Source organism: Pyricularia pennisetigena, chromosome 3 (genome assembly GCF_004337985.1).
Source record: "Pyricularia pennisetigena strain Br36 chromosome 3, whole genome shotgun sequence".
NCBI lineage: Eukaryota > Fungi > Ascomycota > Sordariomycetes > Magnaporthales > Pyriculariaceae > Pyricularia > Pyricularia pennisetigena.
Genome location: NC_043742.1, coordinates 5,338,668 through 5,355,391, shown reverse-complemented (window position 1 = coordinate 5,355,391; position 16,724 = coordinate 5,338,668). Strand labels below are relative to the sequence as shown.

The 16,724-nt window shown below is 52.5% G+C and overlaps 6 protein-coding genes across 6 annotated transcripts; 3 read left to right on the top strand and 3 right to left on the bottom strand.

The window, feature by feature from the left end:
* Positions 1–567: 567 nt before the first annotated feature.
* PpBr36_03235 (uncharacterized protein) lies at positions 568–1,821 on the bottom strand (the record flags this gene model as incomplete). Its single annotated transcript, XM_029890409.1, has 2 exons — positions 568–1,181; positions 1,428–1,821. The coding sequence occupies 2 exons, from the start codon at positions 1,819–1,821 to the stop codon at positions 568–570; spliced, it is 1,008 nt and encodes a 335-aa protein (XP_029753110.1).
* A 2,936-nt stretch (positions 1,822–4,757) lies between these two features.
* PpBr36_03234 (uncharacterized protein) lies at positions 4,758–6,579 on the top strand (the record flags this gene model as incomplete). Its single annotated transcript, XM_029890408.1, has 4 exons — positions 4,758–5,044; positions 5,119–5,283; positions 5,382–5,783; positions 5,865–6,579. Coding segments are annotated over 4 exons (1,569 nt in total), but the record flags the coding sequence as incomplete, so codon positions are not given.
* A 336-nt stretch (positions 6,580–6,915) lies between these two features.
* PpBr36_03233 (uncharacterized protein) lies at positions 6,916–8,059 on the bottom strand (the record flags this gene model as incomplete). The annotated part of the gene is made up of 2 exons (XM_029890407.1): positions 6,916–7,785; positions 7,892–8,059. 2 exons carry the CDS (start codon positions 8,057–8,059, stop codon positions 6,916–6,918), a joined length of 1,038 nt encoding a protein of 345 aa, XP_029753108.1.
* Positions 8,060–8,726: 667 nt separating this feature from the next.
* Positions 8,727–9,894, top strand: PpBr36_03232 (uncharacterized protein; the record flags this gene model as incomplete). The annotated part of the gene is made up of 3 exons (XM_029890406.1): positions 8,727–9,300; positions 9,387–9,519; positions 9,627–9,894. 3 exons carry the CDS (start codon positions 8,727–8,729, stop codon positions 9,892–9,894), a joined length of 975 nt encoding a protein of 324 aa, XP_029753107.1.
* A 40-nt stretch (positions 9,895–9,934) lies between these two features.
* Positions 9,935–12,713, bottom strand: PpBr36_03231 (uncharacterized protein; the record flags this gene model as incomplete). Its single annotated transcript, XM_029890405.1, has 4 exons — positions 9,935–11,149; positions 11,229–11,360; positions 11,462–12,327; positions 12,638–12,713. The coding sequence occupies 4 exons, from the start codon at positions 12,711–12,713 to the stop codon at positions 9,935–9,937; spliced, it is 2,289 nt and encodes a 762-aa protein (XP_029753106.1).
* A 1,321-nt stretch (positions 12,714–14,034) lies between these two features.
* PpBr36_03230 (uncharacterized protein) lies at positions 14,035–15,803 on the top strand (the record flags this gene model as incomplete). The annotated part of the gene is made up of 2 exons (XM_029890404.1): positions 14,035–14,961; positions 15,048–15,803. The coding sequence occupies 2 exons, from the start codon at positions 14,035–14,037 to the stop codon at positions 15,801–15,803; spliced, it is 1,683 nt and encodes a 560-aa protein (XP_029753105.1).
* Between the last annotated feature and the right edge of the window lie 921 nt (positions 15,804–16,724).

The window sequence follows — 16,724 nt, the reverse complement described above, 5'->3', positions numbered from 1 at the left end:
GATGAAACGCAATCCAATGAAATGTTAATGTCTACAGACATTATAAAAGCTTACCCCGATTGCCAGCGCGTGCCAACAGCACTCATATAGAGCGCGGGTAAACTAAGTTCTTGTATAATTTCCTATTCGCATACCGGAAAGACGACCAGAGGGAAGAAGACAACCAGAAAAAAAAAAAAAAAAAAAAGACAAGGTTATGTACGCAAGCAAACCGCAAACAAATCGTTGATTCGCTAGCTTGCCGGGAGTCGGAAAAAGTCTATAGCTTGCCTGCCAGTTTCTGTAGCATTCAAGACAAGAAAGCAGACTTGACCTGTTCAACGATGTCGTTCAATAGCTCCATGCCTTTATCCATCCGGCTACAGCGACGGTAAATGTTAGCATAGTGACCTGAAAACCCAACTCGGTTGCGCTTTGACTACGGAAAGATGTGGGGGAGAAGTAGGATGTAGCGTCGCTCATCCTGATTAAGACATACCCTAATGGCAAAAAAACAAACAAACAGACAATTAGTAAGGGAACTGACAACAAATAAGTTTTTTTTTTTGCGATTGACAAGAATGACAATCAAGGTCCTAACGAAGGGGACTCACCACTATATCCAAGCAAGGCATGTGTGCATCCATCAAACTCCTTCACTTCAACATCAACTCCAGCAGCCCTTATCTTTTCGGCAAAGTCGAGAGCTTCAGGGCAGAGCAAGTCCTCACCAGCAACAGCCATAAAAGCAGGCGGCAACCGGGCGAGCAAGTCAAGCGGTGCCCTGTTCACGCTGGCCTGCCACTCCTCGCATTGCTCTTGACTGTGCAGCCACATATTTCGGTACCAAAGCATGCGAGAAGGCGTGAGCCAAGGTGCGGTGTCTGCTTTTGAGCACCAAAACGGGCCGTTTTCAGGGGTAGCTGTGTTGTCAATCACGGGGACGACTAGCACCTGTTTGATGATGTTGAGATCAGGGGGGTTGTTTTCCTGCGCACACCGGAGTAGTGTTGCAATTGTTAGATGGCCTCCGGCCGAGGCGCCGCCTATGGCCACTTTGGTCCTGTCTAAGCCGAGTTCTTTGACGCCACCGTCAGGTCGGACGAGCCACTGCAACGCCGCGACGCAGTCGTCGATGGCCGCTGGGTACGGATGTTCTGGCGCAAGGCGATACTCCACATTACAGACAATACACTGAGCATCTAAAAGGTTGGAGATAGTAGCAGAAAGGTTAGTCATGGTCTCTCTGTTTTCGACGGGGTATGACTGCAATTAGGTGGGCTAAAACGAGAACATCAGGAAATTGAATATCGTCGACCGTGAATTCAAAGATGACACTATGCGGAGTAAAGGCCATATATGTATCTTGGTTTCAAGGCGAGATGGCGCGCTCAAGTGCAGACATTCGAAGATTGAGGGTCGGAGAGAGCCAAGTTTCCAGAGCTTACACTCGCATATCCGCGTCAAGACCTCCTCGTCGCTGTCCAGATCTCCCAGCGCATGCCCACCTCCGTGAAACCAGAGAAAGACTGGCCAGCCTTCGGCATGCCTTTCCATATCTCTGTCGGTGCTGGGTGTAAAGATCCTGACCCTGAGGTTCGTGTCCGGGATTGTCATGATTTGATCACTGCCTACTAAGATGGGCTTGACCGAATTCCTGGGCAGGCCGTAGGTTCCTAGTCGACGGGTTCCGTCCCACTCTCTCTGTTCATCCGGCTTGATATATTGGAGAACCTCATCGTGAAGCTTGACGTATTGAGGATCTAAACGTTGGCGGACGTCTGGATGTAATGGCTGCCATATTTGTCTGTCTTCCATGTCGTTTAGGTCCGCACTTGGCATGTTTGCTGGGGTGCAAGTGTGATGGGTGATGGTCTTGGAGGGCTTTTTAGAAAGGTAGCTTTTGGTGGAGAGGAAGGGACAGGAAGGCAAATATAAGTAAGACAGAGAAACAGAAGTGTCGACTTCTTATGGCAAGTGTGAATCACTCTTGGCAGCCGGTTGGTGGGGTTGTACACATGGAGCAAGGCTCTATGGGCAGTGCGTTTGCTTTTCCTGCCTCCCCGGTAAATGAGGATTGTAATTGTCTCCCTGGCCCACGACTGACTATACGGGGCCCGAGAGGACGACAGAGGCTTCAACGACCCAGGTACGTGGTAATGGCGCTCGGCTCGCCTCAGGATCTCCAACGTTGATCGGGAGGGATGCCGGCCAGAAACGAAACAAAAAATACCCACTTTATAATCTCTCACGCCCTGGATCAGTGGCGGGGCGTTAGCTTTGGCTTCTGTCATAGCACCGAGTTGAGCGAGGTGTTGAGGGGGCCATTATCGGTACCTTGAGCGGAACTGCATCCACACCTGGTGGTACGGTATTGTGGATAGAGTCTGTCATGAAAATATCGCCTGCAAGGGGAGGCAAGCTTATGGTACAGCCACCCGTCCGCTGGACCGACGCAATCAATCATGACAAGCAAGAAGCAAACAAAACAAACACCCCGTGGCCAGCCAACAAGGGGAACAAGTTCATATTGAAGTTTCGGTATATCCGTGATTTGCCATGCTAGGTAAATAATAAGCACGGCATCAAGGTGTCGATCCGCCTCATGGGATGATGATGATGATGATGATGATGCTGTTTACTGACCGGTTGTGGACGCGTTGTCGAATTCCGTCGCTGTGCCTTGCTTTCCCATTGGTGCCCAAAAAGGGACCGACCAAGGATGTGGTCTGTAAACCGGTCAGGGTATGCGGGTGATGTGCATAGTCAAAGGCTGATGACAGCATCAGACCTTCAGACCTTTACATCCTGTAACGACCACGAAGGGACACGACAAGTTGGTTGTGTAACGAGCCGTCGACGTGTTGAAGCTGTTGGCGGTTGAGAAGAGTCATCGAGCCTGGATCGTGGCCATCTACCTGTCAAAAATCTGCTTCGCTCTGCAGAGTCGTACTGGATAGGTTGTCTTGGCCGCCACAAACTGACTGGTGAAAGAAGCAACTATATTAATCAGTTGTACAGAATTGCTACCATGGGTTTGGGTTGCGAAACCGGTGAAGATGATCCCTGCATTGATTCGCCATCCAGACGATTGGGTTCTGGGAGGCTTGGCAGGTAGAATAGGCTGAAAAGCAGTGAGCAGAAATTCACTCTTTGTCTGTATCTCTCTCTCTCTCTCTCTCACTCTATCCCTCTTCATCTTCCAATTGTTTTTTTTTTTTTTTTTTTTTTTTTTTTTTTTATTTATTGCGTCTTGAGTAGGAGCCCCTCAGCTACAACCTCCCAGCTACAGGGTAACCTTCAGCTGGACTTGAAACTCCGAACTCGGGGCAGGCAATTGTCGCCCTGGTTCCTTCCTCGAGAGACACAAGTTGACCGACCACATGATTCAGTTTCTGTCGGTGCGCACCCTGCAATGGAATTTTCTTTCCCCGATCCCTTGCTTCTAGACTGCCATGCCTAAACTGGTACCTACAGTAGACTACTTCGTAGAACACAAGGCAACTCTAGCGCCATCGGATCCTCCACCATAAGTAGCCGGCCTGGGGTCTTCCCAAGCCGAAGCAAGCTGGGCGTCTTGGTTGCGACCCGACAAAAATTTTTGGTATTTATTTTGCCAGCGCCACGGAATCTTGCCCTGTAAATGGCTCCAACTTGCCTGCCGCGCTGTTTTCGGGTCAACTCAACTTTGATCTGCCGTCGCCAAGGTATGCCAACTTGGGGATCAGTAATCCGGAGATCGACGCTGTTAGGCCGCGTTTGAATGGGACCTGACGACGACCTCGTGGAAAGTACCCATTGCTTTGGCACCTCCAAACAATGGATACGGGGGCATACGGGGTAAACGCTCCTGAGAGGAGTCGGAACCACTGCCAAGGTTCGCCAGCAAAAAAGACTTTTTGCCATGTTTTTACCAGGCGCGGATATTCCGCATGCCCTGAACGCCACCGGCAAGACTTTGAAAGTTCTAATCCCTACCTCGTGTAGGTATCTACACCAGTGCCGTGCCCCATCCACCTCGCTTAACTATGGATACGAAAGAAGTGTTTCGATTTCTTTAAAAGAGAAAAAAAAAAGCGTTATGCTCAGCCATAAATAAACTAATATGGCGCAAGAAAATATGAAGCGGCTTTGCGATTTTTCGACCAAGTCCATGGCCGATTAACCGTCTGGCTGGTGACTTCAAGCTGGCTTGTCTGCATGAGACACAACAACCCCTGTTCTACCTCTATGCCGATATTACTCGCTCCATAATTACTTTGAATACCTTACCTAGGTGACCAGCCAGTCAAAGTTTGAGAGCATGGACCGATGGCAACCGATGATGCAACACTGCCTGAGAAGACGGGATTGATATGGCTTGGCTACAGAGGCGAGGAGCCAACGCCGATAGCGCACCAAGCCTTATCTAGGGCACATATCTACTAAATATGTCAGCAAGTCAGGCCGATAACATTTATTTAGTCGGGTCTAGACTGGACTAGGATCCCCAACTCTGTCAAAAGAGTCACCAACATCCCTGAAAAGGCCCTAAAATACTACCGTACGACTTGAAGCAATCGCCATACTCGAAATCCATAAGGAAAAATTTACTGTCTGCGCTGGTCCCATTTCTCGTCGCCTTTAGTTTTGCTCATAGGCCATGCGCAGTTGAAAGAGAAGTAAAAAGAAGTAACAATTCATCTACTTCTTGACCACGGTTAAAATTCTTGCTGGCAGCTCTATCCCTGAAAAAAGCCGCACCCAACAAGACCCGCAAAAAACTGTTCCGTGCGCAGCCGCAAAGTATGGATGTCGAAAAAGGAAGGGTATCGGACAACGGTGTTATCGCACCGGCGTCTGACCAGGAGAGCGTGCGACTAGAGTCGGGCTCTCGGGCAGGACGGAAGTCCGGGTCCGGGGACTCGACCGGCCGGGACAGGGCAGGCTTTCTGCCAACTATACTCCGGTTTCTCAACCGGGCCGAGGCTCGAGGAATCGCCCCCGTTCCCGTCGAGGAACGAACGGAAAAACGGACTTTTAACGTCTTCACCCTCTGGTGGACGATGAACGCCAACATCCTGGCGTATGCCTCTCCGTGCTCTGTTTTGCCGTATGCACCTTTGCGACAACAACCGCTGACCGACATGAGCCCTGCAGAATCACGTTTGGCATGTTGGCGCCATCCTTTGGCCTGGGTTTGCGCGATGCCTCGCTTGTCATCATTTTCTTCTCCCTGTTGACCGCTGCTCCGACGTCCTACCTCTCCACTCTGGGTCCCAAAACGGGCATGCGACAGATGGTCCAAGCCAGATATAGCTGGGGGTGAGTGACTTTTTCGGCTCACAGCCGTCTCGTATAGGTATCCAAAAAAGAGAGGAAAAAAAAAAGACTGACTAGTACCAAAATCTCGTCACACATAGACGCTATCTTGTCACCCTGCCTGTCATCCTGAACCTGGCAACCCTGACCGGGTTCTGCGTGGTGATGGCGGTCATCGGGGGCCAATGTCTGTCTGCCGTTGCCGGTGAAGGCTCCCTGACGCCAAACGTTGGGATCGTCATCATGGCGCTTCTGTCACTCTTCATATCCTTTTGCGGCTTCAGGGTACTCCATTACTATGAGAGATGGGCGTCTATCCCTGCCGTTATCGCCATCATTGTCGCGACTGGCTGCGGCGGCGAAGGTTTGAAGCTGCAGTCGACCCCGCCTGTCACCACTGTCGCCTCGGTGTTCTCGTTCGGCATGATTGTGGCATCATACATGATCCCCTGGGCTGCCTTGGCTTCGGACTTTACCACGTATCTGGAGCCTTCCACACCTGCGTACGTTATATTTATCACTTGCCTGCTCGTCTCTAACTTTCGGTCAAGCATCACCTAACTCAAGAGTTTGCCACAAAACAGCATCAGAATCTTCGCATATAGCTTCGCAGGTCTGGTAACCCCACCCGTTCTACTCATGATCCTCGGATCTGCCATCGCAGGCGCCGTCCCATCAAACCCCGCATGGGAGGCCGGATACGATCGCAACCTGGTAGGCGGCGTGCTCGACGCAATGCTGACGCCCGCGGGCGGGTTCGGCAAGTTCCTTGTCGTGGTGCTGTCCTTCAGTCTGCTGGGCAACCTCTCGGCGACGTCGTACTCGGTCAGCCTGAACCTGCAGCAGCTCTTCGCGCCGCTGACGCGAGGCTCCGAGATCCTCAAGCGCGTCCCGCGCTACGCCTACACTATCCTGCTGACGGCGCTCGTCATCCCCATCGGCATTCGCGCCGCGCAGGACTTCTTCATCAGCCTCGAGAACTTCCTCGGCCTGATCGGCTACTGGAGCGCCGCGTTTGTGTCTCTGCTCATGGTCGAGCACCTCTGGTTCCGCGCCGGCGACTGCGCCTCGTACGATCCGGCCATATGGAACGATGGCGCCCGCCTTCCCATTGGCGTCGCCGCGCTGGTGTCCTCGGTCCTGAGCTTCCTGTTGGTCGTGCCCTCCATGTCCCAGGTCTGGTGGACGGGTCCCATCGCCCAGGTCACTGGGGATCTGGGGTTTGAGTTTGCCTTTGTGGTGACGGGGCTGCTGTATGTGCCTTTGAGGACGTTGGAGAAGCATTTGACGAAGCGTTGACGGGGAGCGGTTTGTGGGAGACTCAAGATTTGATTTTCTAGGGTGGACCTTTGTTCTTGGTCTTGGTTCTTGCAATACATACCGGCGGCCGTGATTAACCATGTTTACACGTATGCTGGTACTTTCCAGTGGACTTGCAGGGGGTTTCAATACATAGGTATGATCCTAGTTCCTGCAGCATGAGAAAAGAAAAGGATTATTCCCCAGGCCCGGTGGGATATTGATGAGCAGCAAGTTTTTTTTTCAGGTTTGGATTCCACTGTTGATTGAGGCGTGCATGCTCTTCATAAACACTTTAAAAATTGGCTTTTTTTGAACTAGGTACCATGGTCCAGATCAAGCCAGCACGGCAGCTAGACGGTCACAAACAAAGTCGACACCCTCCCTCCCCTTCTGCAGCACGGCATCCATGACAATAAAAGGGTGCGGAACGCCCTCGAAGACCTTGACCTCGGCGTCCACGCCGGCAGCCCGCAGCTTCCTCGCGTACTCCTCGCCCTCCCACCTCAGCACGTCGAGGCCGGCGACGACGACGAGCGCGGGCGGCAGCTTGGCAAAGGTGTCTGCGTCGGCGAGCAGCGGCGACGCCTCGACCGAGGCCCAGTCGGCGCGGTCGGGGAGGTAGTGGCGCCGGTACCACAGCATCTTGTCGACGGGCAGGGCGGCCGTGTGCTCGTACTCGGCGTAGGACGGGCTCGTCTCCACCGACGCCGTGTTGTCCGTCACGGGCACGACGAGCAGCTGGAACTTGAACCTGAACCCGGCGAGCGCCTCGTGCCGGAGCGCCCGCTGCGTCGCCACGGCCGCGAGGTTGCCGCCCGCGCTCGACCCGCCGATGGCCACCTTGGTCGGGTCCAGGGGCTCCGCGAGCGCCGACGCCGCCGTCCCCGTCGCGACCCACAGCGCCGCCTCCCAGGCGTCGTGCACCGCCGCGGGGAAAGGGTGCTCGGGCGCCAGCCGGAAGTCGGTCGTGACCACGACGCAGCGCGCCCGCGCGCAGATGTTGCTGCACAGGCTGTTCTCCGAGTCGATGTTGCCCAGCACCCAGCCGCCGCCGTGGTACCAGAGGAACACGGGCCAGCCTGACGGAGACGGCGGCTGGCCCGCGGGGATGAAGACCCGCACCTGCACGTCCGGGCCTGCTGTCTCCCGGCGCCGGATGCCGACGTCAATGGTTTTGCCTGCGGGTACGGGGTCCGTCCCGCCCTGGATTTTCCCGTTGTAGTTTTTTTTTTTTTTTTTTTTTTTTTTGTCAGTGGGGGGGTCTGTGATGGAAAGGGGTGGGCTGGGAACCGGCAAGGGGGGGCCCTACCGGTATTATCTTCCCTCCGACTCGGGAGGCGGCAACGGGCTGGTAGTGAACTTGGGGCGCGTTCAAGAGGTACTTGTTGTAGAAGTCAACATATTCCGGATCCAGCCTGTCCTTGATAGAGTCATGCAGCGGGTAAGGCGGCTGGGAATAAATCTGTTGATCACCCATGTTGCTTTGCTCTAGAGTCTGCCATGTAACACAAAGGTGGTTGCGGACATGGGAGAAAAAGAAAAAAAAAAATGAGGCGCCTCGTGGAAGTAGTATCTGGTCGTGTGAGGGCTTTTTGTATGAAGGTTTTTGAGTATATCAAAGAGCTCATATTAGAGCTAGGCTAATCTTTCTTCAGCAGTATGCATAACCGAATCTGCAGTTCATGCAGTCCTTGAGCGGGCGGGTGGGCGGACTGCTCGGGTCTATAATGAAACCGAAATACACTGCAATCGTCCCGTTGTGGGAATGGCTGTGCCTGCAAGTGAGCTGATAGGTCGACAGAGCCCCCCGGAGGTTACTCCGACGGGCTTTGATGTACGCTGAACGTGAGGGGTAGAGAGCTACTTGCGCGGGCATATGGAGCTTCGGTGGGCATATGGTCACTAATGGTATTGGTCAGTCAAGGTACCTTGATGACCAGAGTCAGAGCCCGAGCTTGGGCGCGCACTTTCATGAAGCATTCCATAGTAGCCCAAGGGGAAAAATTTTGGGAAATAAATAAAAGCGGCGTCTATCGGCTGGTACTCTACGAGAGAAAAAAAAAAGGAAGAAAAAAAAAAGAAAAAAACAATATTGTCTCTCGGAACTCCCTCTAAAAAACCACAACAACAACAACAACAAAAAAATGGCAGCTGGTCTCGAGTCAATACAGGGAGGCAAGGCCTGGTTCTACTGCAGTCCACCCATGGTGCTTGGGGAGGCTCCCATATACCGCGAGAGCGACTCTACCCTGCACTGGGTCGACTGCCTCGCCGAGCCTCCAAACCTACAGATCCTCAAGGTAGACCCCGTGACGGGCGACGCCGTCGACGGCACCCACCGCGTCATCCCGCTCCAAGACAGCGTCACCGTTCACTTCTTCCGCAAGGGCAAGCCCGGCAGCTACATCTGCGCGTACTACCAGGGCGTGGCCTTCATGGACGAGGCCACGGGCAAGCTCGACGTGGTCAAGGAGATAATACCGACCCAAGACCGGAGTATACGCCGCTTCAACGACGGCGGCGTCGACGCCAGGGGCAGGTTCTGGCTGGCCGAGATCGACGTCAAGGCCATGGCCATGGGGCCGAACAAGGTTCCCGAGGACTACGGGGCGCCGATAGGGAGGCTATGGCGCTATGATCCCGACGGTTCGCTGCACAAGATGGACGATGGGTTCGTTTGCGGCAACGGTCTCGCGTGGAGCCCGGATAGCAAAACCAGTAGGGTACCCAGCTCCAGGGGCTTGGGCCATTTCGCGGCTCCTCCAACACGACCGGTACAGGGCTGACATGTCTCTTGCTAATAGTGTACGTCAACGACTCTACCGCGATGATCGTGTACCGCTATGATTTTGATGTCAAGACGGGTGCCATCACAAACAAGCACATTTTCATCGACCGAAGAGATAGCTATGGCGAGCCTGACGGGATGGTTGTCGAGTAGGTAACTCAGAGTTTGACAGTTCAGCCAGTGCAAAGATGGATTCAGCTAACTTTTTCTTTTTCTTTTTTTTTTCTTTTTTTTTTTTTTTGTCGCTACGTCTCAGTACTGAGGGCAACCTTTGGATCGCCGTCTGGGCTTCCAGTCGAGTAATGGTCTTCTCGCCCGAAGGAAGACACATGAAGGACATTGTCTTTTCTGCCAGAAACATGGCTTGTACGACTTGGGGAGGCAAGGACCTCAACATCTTGTTCATCGCGTCGGCCAGAGACCGCCTGAAGCTGGGGAGAAAGGACGACGAGGGGGGTCACATGTTCAAGTACATCGCACCGCCAGGGACGAAGGGTACGGCCAAGTATGAGTTTCTTGGATAGACTTGCTCATTCAAGGGAGCTGCTCCGTTGTTTCCCTCCATTACTCCGGCATGCCAACTGTTCTTTCGCGTGTCACATCAGAAAAGCCCGTGGCCCCTCTGATGGATAACAGAAGCCTGGACTGTGGCCCGAGGGAGTCAAGCGTCTCCTTGGCCTCCCGCAAGAGCTCCCACCTGCAGTTGTCGAGCGCGGCGCTGACTGATGCAATGAGACCCGAGGTCTGATTGGCCCCGCGCAGCTGTGAAAAATCACCATTCCCCAGTAGGTGGTTGAGCATATGTGAAAGATAATCCTCAGCACTACAGACTCCCCCCAGCTGGATCCCCTCGGTAAGCACTCCATAGGCCCAGACCACGAGAGTGCTATGATACAAAACCCAGGGTCGCAAAAGGATGTTGTCCTCGGAAGCCACATACTGTGTCCGGGTAAACATGGTCTCCTGGATCAAGGTGAGACAGTGAATCAACGTTTGCTTTGCATTGGGTAGGTCCCTGGTCCAGGCTAGGACTCTTTCACAGGCCCTCGCATATTGGCTGTCGTCACTGATGCTTGCCGGATGGGCGCGCACTCCTGTGGCAAGGTTGGGCGCCCCTGCTAGAATGTGAAAGTCAATCAAGTTGGTGTGGATGTTGATGTGTGCAATATGCTGCAGTGGCTTGGCGGCCTCGAGACAAAGCGATGGAGAACGGGAAAAGAGGCTCAGTGACCAGGTATCAACAGCACGAGCAACCCGTTCACGCCAGTCATCGACATCCTCTGGGTGCGGAGACGCCGAAGCGCTGGTGATGTTAGCTTCCGGGTCGGCGGGGCGGCTGAAGGTGTTTCCTCCAATGAAGGAGGCTGTCTGGTCTCTTATGGTCATGTGGCGAGTGAGGCTGAACAGCCCATGCAGCAGCACAAAGCGTGCAAAAGTGCTATAGGTATGTGGCAAGGGTTGGCGACAGAGTAGAGCCCGGAGCGCGGGGAGAAAAAAAGGCGTCGAGGAGGGCTGCCGAGAGCGTTCTCGATTCCATGCAGTCGCGGTGGGCGCATCCCATAGCGCTTCTGCACATGGTAATGGCAGTCGAATATCGGTCAAAGATAGCACCGCGGCATGTCCAAATATGGAAGAGTGCTGAGCATCCATGACGAAAGCAAAATAAGCGGCCCGATGGGTCAACTCTTGTTCAATCCACCGATGCCATGTGTTTTCCAGGTTCGAGAGGTCGCCGCCGGTGGTCTGTCCTGGACTGTAGCAGCTCCCTCGCCGCATAAGCTAGATGGAGTTGAAAACGTACTATTATAAGTATCTTGCACATTGAGCGCTTGGTTTGTTCGCACCAGGTATAGCATACCGTGATTACCGAAGAGTGGAATATATGTGACATTTCGTGTAGTTTCCTTGTAGAGAACATCTTCTCATATGCCTGGACGATCAACAAAGACTGGATCACCCACAGAGGGGCGGGAGTCCTGAAAGACGGTGACTAATTCAAAAAGAAGAGTCAGCGCCGGAGCTCATAGTCTAGCCACTTAATCGGAGACAAACAAGGAATTTTTTTTTTTTTTTTTGCTTGTCTTGCCATACCGTAAATATCAACCATCGGAGGTTCTGATGAATCTTCTCGGCCACAGCATAGTGTGAGTCGTCGGGAGACAAGGTCGCACCGAGCGTCAAGAGCGAGACTAGCAACAAAGGGGGGACATCGGCTACACAGAAACTTGGACGATGTAGCATTTGGAAATGTGGATTGTACTCGAGCCAATAATTTTGCATAAACATCTGCAAGTTGGCAGCGTCAAAGAAACTCGAAGTCAACAGCTCGGCAGGGAGAGACGAGAGTGCCTCCATCACCCGTTGTCGTGACACGGGATCGATAAAGTCGCTATCCTGGTTATGAGAAGGGGGAGGAACAAACGATCCCGGGAAACTCTCCAGCGGAGAGCTTTGACTAATGGGTTGCAAATCGCCGAACCTTGACGACACTTCTTCCGGACTCGAACCAAAAAGCCAGTCCAGATCTTGAGTGAACCAAGATCCATCACTGGGCCCGTGGAAAAAAGTAAGCTGCTGCATCGGCTCTGACGGGTTCCCAGGGGCGAGATATCCGTTTTCTTGACTGGCCAACTGGGCAGCTTGGAGAAGGACCGGATCAAGCACATCTTGGCTCATGGAACTCAGGGGGGATCCGGAAACCTGAGAGAATTCTGACTTTGCCCTAGAGGGTAGTTGTTTCTGCTCCGGCTTATACTCCGACGCCGGCACTGATCGGGACTCTTCTGGCTTTTGCACGTCGGCATGACGAACCGGGAGCTCGGTCCTCGTGGAATAGCCACCCGAGTTCCTGTACTTTACCATTCCCCGATCATGCCGGCGGAGATGGCGTTGGAGCAGATCCAGACGCACAAAGTCTTTGTGGCAGATGCTGCATTCGTGGATTGTACGAGGTTGATCTAAACGTCAGGTCAATAATCTAATCAAATATATTGTACGGTACGTCGAAACCAGGTGTTGCGGAAAAAGAAGTAACAAACAACCAGAAGATCAAACGGCATCATTATGGGTCAAGGCACTGATGGAAGCAGATCAAGAAGATATAGGTCTAGTCTAGAGTCCAGTCCAGATCTAGCTTAATCTAGGCGAACTGACGAACAATAAAAAATACATATAAAAAGAAAAAGAAAAAATAAAATAAAAGAGAAGAAAAAAAAAAAAAGAAAAAAAGAAAAGAAAAAAAATCATTTGTGGAACAGAAAAGCTTACGGTTCAGTCTGTGCCTAGACAAATGCTCTGGCCGTTTGAAGCTGCGGGAACACCCGTCGTATGTGCATTTGTGCATTGCTTCTGGGCAACAATGAAATGAATAATGATACGGCACAAGTACTTCCCTCAACCTTGAGCGGGTCACAAAAAAAAAAAGAAGGTTGTGTGGAGATGTGGGCGGCAGTTGTTTTACTCGGTAGAAAAGCCGTCCAGTGCTGCGTGGGCACCTTCCTGCTTATTTTCCCTTAGTGAAGAGCGACGGGTGGTTAGCGAATGACGGCATACTGGGTGTGGTAACTGACGATGTTGCCCGCGCAGGGCGGGAGGGCAGAAACCATCCAAGTTAAAAACAAGCACCACTTGGCTTGTGATATAAGTATAATTGTCCTATCTTTTTTTTTCCTTTCTGTTTCATTCACAAACTAAAACGGGGGGTAAAAACAAACCAAGGCAAGGAAACTTGTTTGCCTGCCGGAAGTTCATTCACCACGCCTGCAACTCGTACGAGGACCCTCTTCATGGTCCCCCTGCAAGCTGTTGGAAAGAGCATGGGTCGAGAGAAAAAAAAAAAAAAAAAGAAAAAAAAAAAAACCCCCCCGGCCTGCAGGTTGCGGGTACTGTTAGTCCATCCTCGCCGTTGCCGGAAGCAGGGAAGGGTGCGGGGGACTTGGCCGGCAAATTTTACTCAATCAAGTGGCAGAAATGCGGGATGCGCGGCGCCGAAACCCACTAGACCCCTCCTAAATTTCGTCTCTACCGCAGGGTGGTTCAATAACCAGGGCACACTGAAGCATATCCACAAGACACTATACCTATCAGGTTTAACCGTACTTTTACCTTGACCAAGTCTCGTTGCATCGATGGTTCTACCAAATACTAGTACGTGGCTCAGGTATCATACGAAGTAATTAATATCCCACCCCTACGTATTTCCTCCGATCCGTATGGCCAAGCAAACATGCAACCTCAAACTCTAATAAACGCTACTCCTTATCTGTCTTTTATTTGCATGTTGCCTGCCTGCCCATGCCGGCATAACAAATATATGAGTTGTTGCATGGCATGATTTATCAGTTTATCGCCCTAGGGTTGTTGGTACCACTGTGTCGCACTGAACCAGCATAATGACGGTGAAATTTGTCGTCTCTTCATTTGTCGTCCCTTCAGGGGGAGGGGGGAGATCAATATTGAGATAAGTAGCGGAGAGGTGAAAAACAGACATATACACATACATAAGCAAAAAGAAAAAGAAGAAGAAAAAAAAAATTGGCTCGTACAAGATGAACGGCCCGCCAGTTAGTCTCTCGTCGGATCTCGTCTGATCTGGGGCAACTCTCGCCGTCTGGCTTTCCAACTACCTCCAGTAATTTGCAAGGAAACATCAAATGTAGAAAAAAATGGAACCTCAACCCCAGACGCGTTTGCAACGTCTCAAGACGGCATTCAGCTCGCCTCGAGCTTTCAACGATGCCATCAAGCTCGAAAGCTCCGACTCGATCCTCGTGAACGAGGACCTCCTGCCGTCGCCGCCGAGCCGACAAACATGGACCGTCTGGAGCTTCTTCGCCTACTGGTGGAGCGAGTCCTGGAACGTGTCGACCTGGAGCATCGGCGCCTCCCTCATCACCGTCGGCGCCACCGTCAGAGATGCGCTGCTCGTCGTCTTCTTCGCGAACCTCCTCTCCGCCGCCGTCATGGTCCTGAACGGTTTCGCCGCCTCGCGCTACCACATCGGTTATCCGGTCCTTTCACGCGCCAGCTTTGGCGTCTACGGCCAGTTCTTCGTCGTGGTCCTGCGCTCCATCCTGGGCATCATCTGGGGCGGCGTGCAGCTCTACTTTGAGGGCCAGTTCATCTCCATTTGCCTGAGGTGCATCTTCCCCTCGTGGGAGCAGATCCCCAACGGCATACCCGCCGACCAGTACATAACCACGCAGACCATGGTCGGCTTTTTCCTCGCCTTCGTCTTCACCATACCCTTCCTCTTCGTCCACACGTCTCGCATCCAGCACTTGTTCACCGTCAAGTCGGTCGTCGTCCCCGCCGCCGGTCTGGGCATCATCATATGGGCCACAAAGAACGGCAATGGTGTCGGAGCAGCAGCGCTCGATGCCCAGGCCGAGGCTGCCCGGACTTCCACGTCCATTCTCGCCTGGGCCATCGTCTCGCAGTTCAACGCCATAATGGGAGCCAACTCGGCGCTTCTGGTCACAATACCGGACATTGCCAGGTACTCCAAGACGAGAAATGCACAGATTTGGGGTCAGATTATAGCTCTGCCCGTGGGCCAGACCCTCTGCGCCTCGTTTGGCATAATCAGCACGGTGAGCTCTATATCCTCTACCACTTCGTCGTCTTGACTCAGTGGCAAACTAACAGAAACCATTTTGGTTTTGAAAAAAAAAAAAAGTCAGCGGTAATCAACCTATACGGCAAGGCATACTGGAACCCCTATGATCTCCTCAACGGAATCCTCGACCAGGGGTACACGCCCGCAGCCCGAGCGGGTGTGTTCTTCGCCGCCGCAAGCTTCGCCTTTGCCACCCTCGGCACGTCCATCGCCTGCAACTTCATCCCCTTCGCCGCCGACGTCACGGCCCTGCTGCCCCGATACCTCAACATCGTCCGCGGTCAGTTCCTCTGCCTTATCGTCGCCTTTGCCATCGTGCCCTGGCGGATCGTCTCCTCCGCCGCCGGGTTCCTAAACTTCCTCAACGGCTATTCCATATTCCAAGGTCCGGTGGTCGCCATCATGATCATCGACTACTTCGTCTGTCGGCGGGGGAACCTGCACATCCCGGACCTCTTCACCAAGAGCAAGGAGGGGCGGTACTACTACACGGGAGGCTTCAACCTCCGCGCGTACGCATCGTTCCTCGTTGGGTTTCTGCTGCCGCTGCCAGGCTTCATCATGAGCTTCGGCACCACGGAGAAATCTGCGGCGGCGTCGAATCTCTACGCACTCGGCTGGGAACTGAGCTTTGTGGTTGGGGGTCTCTCATATGCCGTGGCGAACTGGCTGTGGCCGATGCAGGGTGATGACAGCACCCATGGCTTTGAACAGGCGCCCATCGAGGATGTCCATCCAGAGGCGGATGCCTCGACCATGTCGCAAGCGGTGATTGTCAGTGAGAAACAGGGCTTCAACTCGGCACAGACCTCGTGACTCCCACCAAGATGGCCATCAACTAGCCTACCGTGAGGAAGTTAGGCTGCGTTTAGTTCCCATTGCATCGCTGATTACTAGTTATTAAGAACGCTGTAGTCGCTATGGCAGTAATCGGTAGTAATGGTATACATAGGCTTACCTATCGTCTTGACGAAAAGTCCCGACACGCTTGGAAGGGAACCGACGGGTTGCATTTCAAGTATTAGACCCATTATCATAACTAATTTGAATGAGCAGATAGTCTCAATTCCTCAGAACGTGGATCTTTCAGTTGTTTTTATCGCATTGACGATTTTGACGCTCCGTTTTGCCGAGCCTGATGCTCACCGCCCCCTTTTACCGACCTGTGTCCTGTGTTCGATCCCTGCCAACTTCGTGTCTTTTTTTTTTTTTTTTTTTTAAGGCTTTTGAATCCAAGCTCAACGCTGCACTTCGCAGCTCTCTCTTCGCCGCCTTGGGTTTAGATACGTGGATTCTGAGAGCAGCTCATCTGCCTGTCAGTCTAGGCAGATGTGTCAACTGCGCTCTATTTCATCCAGTGTCTAGTAAGCCTCGGTTGGTTTCTGGATCCACCTTGAAGATACCCAGTGGTATGAATCCAATTTACGTGCGTGCAATCCAGATTTTTCTCTGGTCGTCTGTATACTCTTCTATGTTTCCACCAAGCTCAAGTGGCTCCGAACATATCGCCTGTCTCCGAAAAAAAAAAAAAAGTTTGAAAAGGGCATCCTTGCAACCCAACGATTAAACCAAACAAACACAGGAGTTATGTCATACGGCATGATAGGCGATGCTATCTTATTTGAATTAACAATGCGGATACCGCTAGCCATAACGAACGAGACTGTTCCTGATATTTTGGCTATTTATTCCATGTAAATCCTGCCCAACTTCCTGAGCTTCTCATCTTCAAAGCAA